At 39.0% G+C, this 12,310-nt stretch overlaps 1 protein-coding gene across 1 annotated transcript in view; it reads right to left on the reverse strand.

The window, feature by feature from the left end:
- Positions 1–7,878: 7,878 nt before the first annotated feature.
- The window catches only part of otpa (orthopedia homeobox a), a 5,254-nt gene continuing 822 nt past the window's right edge, over positions 7,879–12,310 (reverse strand). Inside the window, 3 exon segments of the mRNA XM_017438591.2 lie at positions 7,879–9,131; positions 12,031–12,303; positions 12,306–12,310. The exon segment at positions 12,306–12,310 is cut by the window's right edge and continues 150 nt beyond it. Coding sequence (XP_017294080.1) covers positions 8,610–9,131; positions 12,031–12,303; positions 12,306–12,310 — 800 coding nt within the window. The 3' untranslated portion in view covers positions 7,879–8,609.

A 12,310-nucleotide genomic window follows, 5' to 3' on the forward strand; every position in this document is an offset into this window, starting at 1 on the left:
AAGCTATCCAGCTTACATCACATCTCAGCTTTAAAAGCTCAACTCCACACTCTCTATTTCTGAATTGAGAAAGCTCCTCGGATGAGAAGCGAAACGTCTTCAGCTACAGAATAGAAGTCCAGTTGTTTTTGTTTTTTAACTTTTTTTGAATTTACCATGGCCTGGATGACTGAGAATCTACACCAGCAGCAGAACTGTAGCTAAAAGAAGCAAAACAGTATAGTTAAAATGAGTTAAACAGATGGTAAAACTAGCAAAGCACATGCTAAAGCTAAAATGATCAAAACAGTAGATAAATTAGCCTATACATATTAGCAAAACTGTAGCTAAAAAGGCTATGAGAAGCAGAGCGGTGGCTAAAAGCTAAAAGTAGCATAAGAAGACAAAAACAGAGTAGGTCTGCCAACGTCAACTTCAGGGAGAACAATATTTTTTGAAGGTATTGAAGTGATTTCAATGTATTTCTAAGGGGAAATTTATTGTCATGTTACTATGTGAATGTGTCTAAACACAGTGTGTGCTCAGCAGACACACATTTCCATGCTAACACAGATGTTGCCTAGTTAAGAAAACAGTGGCAAACTAAATGAAAGGTGTCATGCAATAGTCTAGAAGTTTAATATAAGCATTACTTTATACCAGTGTGTCATTTCTGAGGCCTTGTGTTGAAGCCTGAAAACGACTGAAAAACGACTGAAACTCGTTTGGCTAGCCATTAGCCTAGCCTGGACAGAGACTCTGTGCTCACAGCAGATAAGGTACTACTCACTATTTGACACAACCTCCATTCAAAAATGACCAGACTATCTCTTTAAGGCCTAATTAAAACAAAGGCAGAATGTGCTTTTGATTAGAATATATATGACTGAGCAGGAAGGGGGAGTGTATGTGAGCTTCTGTCACTTTGATTTGTCACATGAGCGTGACTGTAATTGCTGTGTTTCAGTCATCATAGGTTAATTATCAGCCTTGACCTACAGGATTATATCCACACATACAGACCGGTCTCAGCACAAGGGTGGAGGGATTACTTTTACACAACACTAAAAGTTAAAGGAGACATTACACCAACAGGAAGCTGCCAGTTGTCGAACTGATCATCACTGTCTCATCTCTCCTCCCCCTCCCTTTTACCTCCCTCCCTCATTTAGTGACCCACTAATGTTCTGTTCATTTTCTCTTATGAAGAGATAATGGGCAAAAATCAAATCTCTTCATTTGCATGTAATACAATTAAGAGCATTTCAAACAATGACAAATGGAAGGAGCAGCGGGATGTCAGTCAGCCTCATCAGTGAGAGCATCGGAGAACCTCTTCGTTTTAACAAAAATTAATAAAACCTTCAAATGGAATTTTCTCGCCGCCATCTGGAATAACAATCACCAAGGCACTCCTAGACTCTGCTTGTCAAATAAAATTAAAATTCCCATGAATTAGAATTCATAACATGGATGTGAAAACGTGGACGTACCTCTTAAAACCCCCGGGATTGGATCTGTTTTTATCAATGGTGATGGCTTGTGAGGCCTAAACGGATTTTAGAGAGAAATTCCTTTCTTTTCCCAGTGGTTATTTTCAGGACAGACTTTAAAATTACACGCTTTTACACTACCATCCCATCATCTACAGCTCCTAATATCACCACAAGATTTCAAGAATCTGAAGAAATCAGTGTGTGTAAAAAAGGAGAAGGCTGAGAGTCAGTGTTGGAAGGGTCCAGGTTTGATTCTGTTATGAACATCATTATATGGGTGCAAATCACTGTCTGTGAACACTGTGCCATCCACAAGCTCCGGTTAAAGGTCTGCATGCAAAGAAGAAGTCATCCTGGACAACATGTCTTCTCTGGGCCAAAGGGAAAATATTCTGTGGTCAAACAAATCAAAATTAGAACCACGGACACCATGTCCTCTGTGCTACAGAGGAGAGGGACCATCTAGCCTGTTTTCTGCCTCTCTGATGATATGGGGGTGCATTAGTACCTGTGGCATGGGCAGCTTACACACAGCCTGGTTTATATTCATCAACATGAATCCACATCATTTCATTCTGACATTCTTTCTTTGAGTGTAAGTAGGAACACATAGGCCTTTACACAAATGCTTGTGTAAACACACATACACACCTAAATATAGCTACAAACACACACACACACACACACACACACACACACACACACACACAGTAAAATTAATGAGCTCTCATTCATAATCCGGGGTAGAGAGAGCCATATTCACCCTTGAATGGTTTATTGACTGATTTCATTTATTTGTGTGGAATAAGTAGGAGGTAAACATTGGCTCACTTCACATTTTCTGCGACACACTCGCTGCACAGCATTCTGGGAGAAATGATCCCTCCAGCAGCAGGGTCACTGATTGGCTACCTCGGCACTGTGTGACAAATTACCCAATGAAAAACAGGTTACCCATTTCCACAAACTAATTAACCTGGCTGATAGTGAAACAAATTATTACATTTATATAATATTATTTCACATCTGTCGCCAGACTACAAAAATCTTTATCCTGAGGCTTCAGATTGCTTCTTGTCTGTAATCCAGTCACATCCAGACTGACTGAACACTTTGCAGTAAGAATGTGGCTTCTGCTTAAAAATACAAAGAAACCAAGGCAGTGCCAATAGACGAGACTTAACAGTGTTAACTCTGTTTCAGCATTAATACTGCTGCTTTCATGGGGTTGGGGGGTTGCACTCTAACTTCTTTTGGATACTTTGTGCTATTTTAGGCATTCATATAACAAAATGTTCAATTCATTCTAGAGGCTTTTGTTTTTTGGTAACTTTTATACGTTTCAGAATATTTAACTTAATTCTGAAGCATTTTATGCAAAAAATACATTGAAATCTGTTTTATATCTTTCAAAAACATTGTTTTCTTTTCAATCTGCTTCAGTATAGTTACTCTGTTTTTGTCTTCTTATGCTACTTTTAGATAACCTTTTGCTACCTTCAGCTTCTAGCTACTGTTTTGCTATCTTTATCTTTTGCTACATTTAGTTTGAGATTTTGACCATTTCATTGAGGTCCATCCTGGAGGAAAATTCAATTCAATTCAATTCAAAAATACTTTATTAACCCCAAAGGGAAATTAAATGTTGTTGTAGCTCATAATCCTGGTTTTATTAAAGAGTTGATGGCTGTGGACAGGAAGAGGGTCTCTTGTAGTGGTCTGTCCCGATGTGTCCTCTGTCCTGGTGTCCTCAAAGAGTCCCACCAGGTGAGCCTCGCTGGCCTCCTGCAGAGCCATGACGGCCGAGCTGTGGAAGCTCAGGTTGGTCTTTATTCCTGGGCGATCTCCTGGATCAGCTTCTGGATGAGCAGCTCGGTGGACTTCTGCTAGTGGTGGATCTCCCTGAGAGCCACGGTACAGATCCTGTAACAGTGAGGTTTCTTCACTCTGCCAGCCGGGGCACTCCTGCGGGCGGCTTTAGAGGCGAGCTGCTTCCTGGGAGCTTTACCTCCGGTGGATTTACAAGCGGTCTGCTTGGTTCTGACCATGACTGGACTTCAGGGTTCTTCACTTTTAACACTTGTTGTCATGGTTACGCATCATAACAAAATGTCCTAAAGTAAAAAGGCTTCAGTAAAAATCCTTCCAGCAGCACAGCATCCAATATCAGAGGAAATAATGATCCAAAAAAGTGATTTACAGCCAGAAAAACGAGGAATAACATTTTCAAAAGCAATATCTCAGAATGAGGAACAGAGCTGCTCCAACATGCAGCCACCTTGAGCAGCGCAATCCTAGAAGCTAGAAGATGTCAGATGTTTAAGTGTTTGGCTTCTGTAAACCCTTTAGACAAGCTTCCAGGGCAGTATACAGTTCATGAGCTGGATGGGTGGGCTCCATCATTGGTTTCCTGCTCTGGTTCTGCATCTGCTGTAGGAAAGTTCCTCCAGTGAAGGGAGGCAGCTGTTTGTCAGTTTTTCAGCTGATCTAATCACTCTCTGCAGTGATGGACCTTGAGACCAATCAGCATCTGTCCTTTTCCAGATGATGATGCTGTTTATGGTGGTCCCTCACTGGGCTGACTGGTTGGTGAGCAGCATTCAGGAGGGAGTTTCCTGACTGTCTCATGACGTTTGCAGTGCTTCTCAACCTACTTGTGTAAGTCGCAGAGGTACGCAGTCCTATCCTTTGAGTTTTGAATGTTTGAAAAATTGGTGCTTTTCTCTCAAAAAAGTCAGAGTAGTCATGGGTGTCTACAACTTATCTTAAGAGTGCTAGAGCTGTATTTTGACACCTGCAGGGAGCTCTTCTCTGGCAGAAAATATCAGAGACAAATGTCCAGGTCTAAAAACAACACTGTTGATAAATAACAATGATTAAAAATTGGCAGAAATCTGCTTATATTTATTTCAAAAGTGTACTGTGGTAGATTATATCATGAAGGTGGTCACATTATGAGCTGAAGTGGGTTTGATGTGGGGAACGAAACAATGTACACTACCAACAGTACTGTTTTACAGGCCTTGCAACCAAAAATAAGCCAGGATGTTCAAAAATGTAGCCACAGGGCAGACACGTGGCTTGCTGGACATTTGGTAGCAAACACTTAAAAATTCAGTAAGACTGCACCAAAAAACTCACCTACAGGTTTTAGTTGCCATCTAGTCTTCAACATTTGCAGCCCAGTGAGAAACCACTCTGCATTTCAACATGCTTCGAGGGTCATTGGTTGCAAAATGACTACTATCAAAAGATAAGAGGCCAGAAGAAGAAGAACATGCAAACAAGTGTGCCTGAGACTGAGTCAGGTCAGTTCAATATTAGTCAGCTTTACTGAATGGTTTCTACTGGCATGACAGAGGATTTTGGTTCATAAGAGAACAATGATCAAAATGTGTTGGAGATTTAGGAGGTTAACAGCTTTATTATTGTTCGCTGCCTAAAGGGAATGGCAACAACAATGTTTTTGTGGTTATCTGTTAACAAATATGACATGAACTGCTGACTAAATTTTAATGAAGCTTGCTAAAACTAATCACTGACGTGCATCTACAACTTATCAACTTTTGGAGTCAACACAAGCAGCCACTGACCTTAAAGGCAAACAAAAATGCTCTAACTTGGTCCTTTTTACAGATATTGCCGTAAGTTAGGTGTAGTAGTCATACCTAACACTCTGAGCACTTCTACATGATATGTTGCTTACAAGGTCTGACCAAAACAGCTCCAACTTTGTCCCTTCTTGTCATAAAATGACTGTAGTTTAAAAACTGTATTCCATCAAGTACTGCTAGGTCTTTAGTTTATTCCTGTTCTGGCATTTTTTCATTTTATGCCACATTAACATTTAATTTAATGTTTTACAACAAACTCCAAACTGTTTGTAGCTTAAAAAAGGTCAAGAAAAACAATATTATTCTGCCTTACAGATGCTCTTAGAAGCTGAATAACAATTAAGTTAATTATTAATTATCCAAAGTACACTAACAGGAGAAAAATTTTAGAATTAGTAAAACAACCATGCCTTTAATTATTGTGTCATGAACTGATTTTTGTTGCTAAAGAGGCACTTTAATCCTTCGACTCTGATCCAGCAGCTGCTGTTTCATCTTGTTTAGGACTTCATGAGCAGGTCGGTCAGAATTTAGTTTTTTACTAAACCCTTTCCTCGTCAGGAACTGGTCCCTTTGGTGCTGACAGAGATTAAGGTTCCTCATCCAGGGATTAGTGAGAGAACTTTTATTTATGTAGCGATATTAGTTTTAGTTTTAGATTGACTACTTTTACTAGTTTTATTTTTATAGATAATATTTCTAAATCACTTTACAATAAGGATACCTTTATAAAGGATTTATTAAGGGTTTATAAATAGGTTATTCATGGGTTTCTAAAGACTTAATAAAGCACTAATAAAGATTTATAAAATCAGACTCATTATTTAACAAGCTCAAGTGTCATGCTTGTAAATGTATTTTTTTTTAGTTGCTCAGTTTATGTTTATTTTAGCTAAATAATCTTAATTAAAAAAACTTTGCGTGAATACTTGGATTGCTCACATGCAGCGAAGTTCCTGACAAATGTTGGAAATTTAACATCTAAATAAAGAGAAACAGTGAGAATTGGGAGTACAGATAAATATTAACTCACTAGTTTGCAATACAAAGTCAGTTTTATCTTTTTTATTTAATGCTCTGTAACTGTCTATTAATGTGTTATTATATGTTTACAGCTTATTTGTGTGAATACTGAGGCGGCATTCACAATATTGTTTTCCAGATTTTATTCCCACGTTTTTGCCCTCATTCAGGAGATGCTATGACTTTTGTTTTTACTTTTCAAAATATTTAACTTTATTTATAAATGCATTGAGATTTCTCTGGTAGCTTCAGAAACACAGTTCTCTGCTTCACCATACTTACTCAGTTTCTGCCTCTTTTAACTTTGAGCTAGCCTTCAGCTACTTTTAGCTTTTAGCTACCATTCTGCTACATTTAGGTTTTAGCTAGCCTAACTTTCAGCTAGTGTCCTGTTTCTTTTCCCTTCAACAATCCAGCTCTCAGCAGCCACACTTTATTTCTACTATAAATGCAGTTTCTCTGGTTCATAACTGTTATTAACTGTTAATTATAATGTATAAATGTGTCCCTACTGCAAAGTCTGTCCAGTATTTCTGTAACATTGTTATCCCAGGAGGAAGTCAGGCTGGAAGACAATTTTTGAAAAGCATCTTAGATCAAAATCTGACAAATAAAGATCATGCCTTTGTTGAAAAAAAAACCAACATTTTTTACTTATTAGGTTTAGAAAAACTTCCAAAAACAAACCATCATGTAGGCTGTAAGGAGTGTTTTAATGGTAATATTTAATATTTTTATTGAATGGCTGTATTTTATTTCTGAACTGGTCTAACTTTACTTTGACTAATGTTGCAACATTTTTCATTGGATTTTCTTTCCAGCATTTTCTGCCCATATGTTTGTGGGTCTAGGCTGTTAGCAAAATATCTCATGAATGTCTGGACAAATCTTAGTGAAACTTATAGAAAGTAATTACTGGATGTAAAACCGATTACCGGTTGGTCTCAACCCGCCACAGTCAGCTGAGCTTAGAAAACAGAAACAGCTGTAAGTCAAGATGTAGAGCTAAACCCTGGTGTGGTAGTAGATGAGGGTTTTCCTCAGCTCAGACTCTTCACACGTGTGAACTTTAGCAATAAACCCTGTTTGTCTGTTAGCAAAATATCACAAACTGTGGGATGAAACCTTCAGAAAACATCTAGAGCTGTTGAACTTTAGCTGATTGACTAGACCCAACACAAAAATGGCTCTACCTCAGTCTTTTTCACAGATATTTAGATCAAATTTGATGTGGTAGTAGCTGAGAGTCATTCACAACACATACTCCAAGAGCCAACAGATCATACATTATATTACCTGAGACTGCAGATTATTTTCAGAATTTGATCATAATTTCTCAGCCTGAAGTGAATTTAGCAGCAGGAGATGTGCATTCTTCCAAGAAATTCTAGGCCTTTAATGTATTTATGAACTCATTATAAAACTGTGCAAAAAGAGCATGTTTACAGATGGTTTTTGCTTTCTCTGAGTTAAATGCTCAGAAAATGGCATGTTGTTTTGGAGCAGGCTGTATGCACATTTCTCAGAAAAAATAAACTTTGTTAGAATTTTTTTATTGTTCACATGCTACCATTTTTAAATTTTAAAGTTCACATCTGACGCTTGTTTTTTTGGCATAAAAATGGCTGATCTCTGACAGCATGATGCTAATACAAAAACTGCATGCAGTATTTTTGTTCAGTTTTCAGCCATCTGGATTTTAGGCACAGGAGGAAAAAAGGACGGGAGGAGAGAGCTGCACCAAGAAAAGGAGGGTTGATCCAGGATGTGGCATAATTGAAAATGATTTTTATTTTCTCATTTACACTCAATTGATATAAACAAAATGGTTGAAACATTTAAGAAAGGCATATTTGATCATAAGCACAGACAGCGTTTTGGAAACAGAACTTATCACAAACTGACCAAATGGGAACAAGAGTGCTTCCTACACAAAACATCCTATAGAACAAATTAGATACGTTAGTTTCCATGTCTTACTTAATAGTATTTCCTTCTTTTTTTAAATATTATCATTATCTTTTACTTCTGACAGCACATGCAGTCAAGTTCTTTTCCAGGTTCCTGTCAGATCTGTTTCCTTTTCTCAAGTTCTCTTTTATTTGTATTTTTCTCGTTTTGGCACTTCCACGTGGAGCCCTTTGGCCCTTTGCAGGTGAGTGTTTGTGCAACAGGAGGGAAAAGGAAAACGAGTCTTTTAAACCCCATCATGTCACTGAAAGTCTCGCAGCAATAAATCTGTCTGTGTGAGGTGGCGGAAAACAAACAACAAATAAATAAATAAATAAATTTCAAATCAAAAAGCAATAAGTTAATAGAAATCGATAAATAAAGAGACAAAGGCTACATGCGACATAAGGGGGATCTGTAAACGGAAGCAGCCCCGCGCGGCCAGCAGCCTCCCTTCTCCCCGAATCCTGCTTGGCTTGGTTCCGGTTCGGCTCGGCTCGGGCTGCACGCATGACAACTAAATGTAGAAGACCACAGACGCTCGGCACTAAGTGAAGCTCATGGACACTGTGTGCTCCAGCGCTTTGCGGCGCAGAGACGCGATGCTCGTCCCTCTCCAGACGTCACTGTCCGGGGAGCTGCACAGCTGAGGCGAGCCGGTCACGTTGGTCGGGCCGGACAGGGAGGCGGGCACCATTCCGGGGAAAGTGGGCTGGTAGAGGTGCGACTGCAGCCCGGAGCCGTTCGACGACATGTTGGACAGAGCCATGGAGTTGGGCGGCGGGCCCGCGCCCAGGCTGCACTGGGACAGGGACTGCGCCATGGCCTGCTGGCGGCCCAGAGCCGGCGGCAGCTGCAGCTGCGACACGCCGGGCATCCCCGCCGTGGCCCAGCGGGTGTCGTTGGCGTGGAAGGAGCAGAGGCTGTCGCCCATGGCCGCAGCTGCGGCCGCGGCGGACGGGAACTGCGGCAGGCCGTGGTGCGTCGGCAGCAGGGTCCCCGGAGCGCGGAACACGTTGGTGGTCTTCTTGCGCTTCTTCCACTTGGCGCGTCGGTTCTGGAACCAGACCTGCGGAAGGAGACGGCAGGAGTCACGAGGAGGGTCATGACCTCAGATCATCACCAAGGCAACAATAAATCAGCTGAAGGAAGCACGGATTTATGTGTGTTTGTCCGGAGAAGAAAACACATTTTATTTACATTATTCTTATTAAAGTCTAAGCCTGGTCTTTAGATGTTAAATATGTGGGGGAAACTCTTCTTCTTCTTCTTCTTCTTCTTCTTCTTCTTCTTCTTCTTCTTCTTCTTCTTCTTCTTCTTCACCGTTTAAAGCACGGTGAATTTTAGAAAATGTTTTTTTTCATTAATTTTGTATGACCTTAAAATTTCATCTCCTGCCAAATTTGTATTTTATATGTAAAAAAAGTCTGATTGTTATCAAATAAATTATTTAATTTAGGAATAATAATAATATCTCTATTTATAAGCCTAGTTGTTAAACGTAAAATATGTGGAAAAATAAAACTCAAAACAATAAATTCCGCTTCTATTTTACTATAAAACACACTAAAAACAGTCATTTAGCACCCAAATGGTCCCATGCTATACTTTAAGATTGTTTTAATAACAAAACAGAAACGCCATACCTCTGCTACATTTTCTACCTTATTAGGCTAATTATTAAATTAGGAATAGCCGAATATTAAAACCTTTTTAGTTATAATCCTAGCCTGTAAAATATAAAATATATGAAAAAATTAACTACATTTAAAAAGGCGTTCTTCTGTTTTATTTATTAACACATTCATATCCCAAATACTACCTCAATAAAGCTTAAGAAATGCATTTATTAATCTTTTTTGGTGGTTTTCAAAATCCCACGTCCTCTGCAAAATATTTACTTTAGGCTAAATATTTGTGTAAAAAAATGGTTTTATTAAAATAAATTTACATTTCTTTGAAAGACTAAGAATGTAATGATATATAAATTTAGTAATTATAATTAAATCAAATTAAATAAATTCTTCCATTTTAACATTTAACCCTCTAAGAAAATCATTAATTTTTTTCCATTCCCAAATAGTCACGCTTTTGTAATTTTGGCCTTTTTTTTACATTAGAATAATTCCATCCATATTTACTGTTTGAAATGTAAACACTTCCTGACCAGAACAAAAAGGAGCCAGTTTTAGGAGGACCGTGTTGCTTGTTTCTAAATAAAAAGGAGCTCGTTTTGACCCGAAAATGAATTCGTCAGCTGGACAGCCTCCCTCACATTTGTCGGAGATCAATAGTTTGTGGGGATCCTGGGGGTCCTTGAGCTCGGGAGCGGCCGCCGATGATTAATGGTAAGTTTTGGGTGAGAAAGTGCGGCTCGGTAATAAGAATCTCACTCCGTTCCGTCCCGGAGAAGCCAGCCGTGAAAGCCCGGCCTGAGATGCATTACACTTCAAGGGGAAAGAAAACGCCATCTTTCATCGGCTCTGAGCAGAAGCCTTCCTCCTCTCAGCCTCATCATCATCACACGGGATCAGCATCATTTCACTCATCCTCATTTCATGCAAATGCTGCAGAATCAGAATCATTAGCGCGCTTTTATTTCACATGTGAGCAGCCAAAGAGCTTCTCTCTTATAATGATGCTTTCCCTCTGCAGAGTAAAAACCCTCTGAAGGCAGGATTGTGTTGAGAAGAAATCCAAGCGGACAGATTTGAGGTGAACTGCAGGAAGCCATTGAAGCTCTGAGCTCAGGAAATCCTGTCGATCAGAACCTAATAAAGCTGCTCTCAGACTCATCATGGCCACTCAGTGTCTTTTAATGCCGGATCTGATTTACGGGCTAATTACTGCAAAATAAAATGTAGCTTGATTTTATATAGGCAGCACCTCTGGTTTTATAAATTAAATCTGCATCCGAACAAGGGACAGAATAAACACATCAAGCGAGACGTGAAATGAATTCTGGGTGTTTGAGTCTCTCAATTATTAGTCTAAAACTATTTAGCTCAATTTTAACAATCAAAATAAGCAGGTTGTGTTGCATAAAATATGACATATTAAATCAACTAAATTCTGCGAGTTAAATGAAACTTAAGCACTTTGCTAAAATGTACCAAGCTGCGTCCCAGGTTGTAATTATTTTATTTGAATCCTTAACTAACTAGGAGCTTTTTTGCTTCTTATGTTTAAGGAGATATCGAGATTTTTTGAAGGTTATTGTTAAACATTTACTGTCTTATTAGGGGGAAAAAAGCTTCAAATAATCATTATTTTTAAATTTAATTTTAAATATTTATTTTGAAACCAATTAATATAATTAACTAAAGTAAGTATCTAAAATTTCATTTCTTACAGTGCAGATAAAATACTCTTTAAAAAAAATAATTATCACTAACTATTATTATTATTGTTATTATTATTATTATTATTATTGTTGTTGTTGTTGTTGTTGTTGTTGTTGTTGTTATTTAGATGGCAGTAAAGTAATTTATAGAAGGTAAGTACATTTTAATTATAGGGCGCCTTTCAAGATAAAATAAATCAACGTGTTTCACACTAAAATTATTTAAGATACAAAATAAATTAAAAACAAAAATAATAAAATCACATAAAACATAATAAAATGCCAGCATTAAAATATATAACTTCATTTTTACACCGATTATTAAACAAAAAATATTATTTTATCTAAACTTTTATTTTCCTAAATTCAGCGGAGAGGATAAAAATGCTGTTAAATATGGTTGGCAGTAAATAAACTCTGCAGGTTTAGTTTGATTGGATTTAAATAGTTGTTTAGATTCATTAGTTTGAAAGCTTGCAGCTCAGGAAGTTTGTTCTTCCTGTTTAATCAGATTTCTGGCTGAATTGACTTGGTGCTGAAATGCTGCGCGTGTTTGTCCCCCTCAGCTGACTTGTTGTGTCCAGGCGGAATCAACACATGATAAAGTCCTTCCCGGCCAGCCCACCTGCACCCTGGACTCCGTCAGGCCGATCCTCAGAGCCAGCTCCTCGCGCATGAAGATGTCTGGGTAGTGCGTCTTGGCGAAGCTCCTCTCCAGCTCGTTGAGTTGCGCCGGGGTGAAGCGGGTCCGGTGCCGCTTCTGTTTCTGGCTCTGCTGCGCTCCGGACTGGTTCTGGTTGTTGTTGCTGTTATTGGTCTGCTGCTGCTGCTTCTCCTGCTCCTTGCTGTTCACCTGCACCGGGTTGGATCCTGCGCCGCCGCCGCCTCCGCCGCCGCCGCCGCCG

Source organism: Kryptolebias marmoratus, linkage group LG14 (assembly GCF_001649575.2).
Source record: "Kryptolebias marmoratus isolate JLee-2015 linkage group LG14, ASM164957v2, whole genome shotgun sequence".
Taxonomy (NCBI): Eukaryota; Metazoa; Chordata; class Actinopteri; order Cyprinodontiformes; family Rivulidae; genus Kryptolebias; species Kryptolebias marmoratus.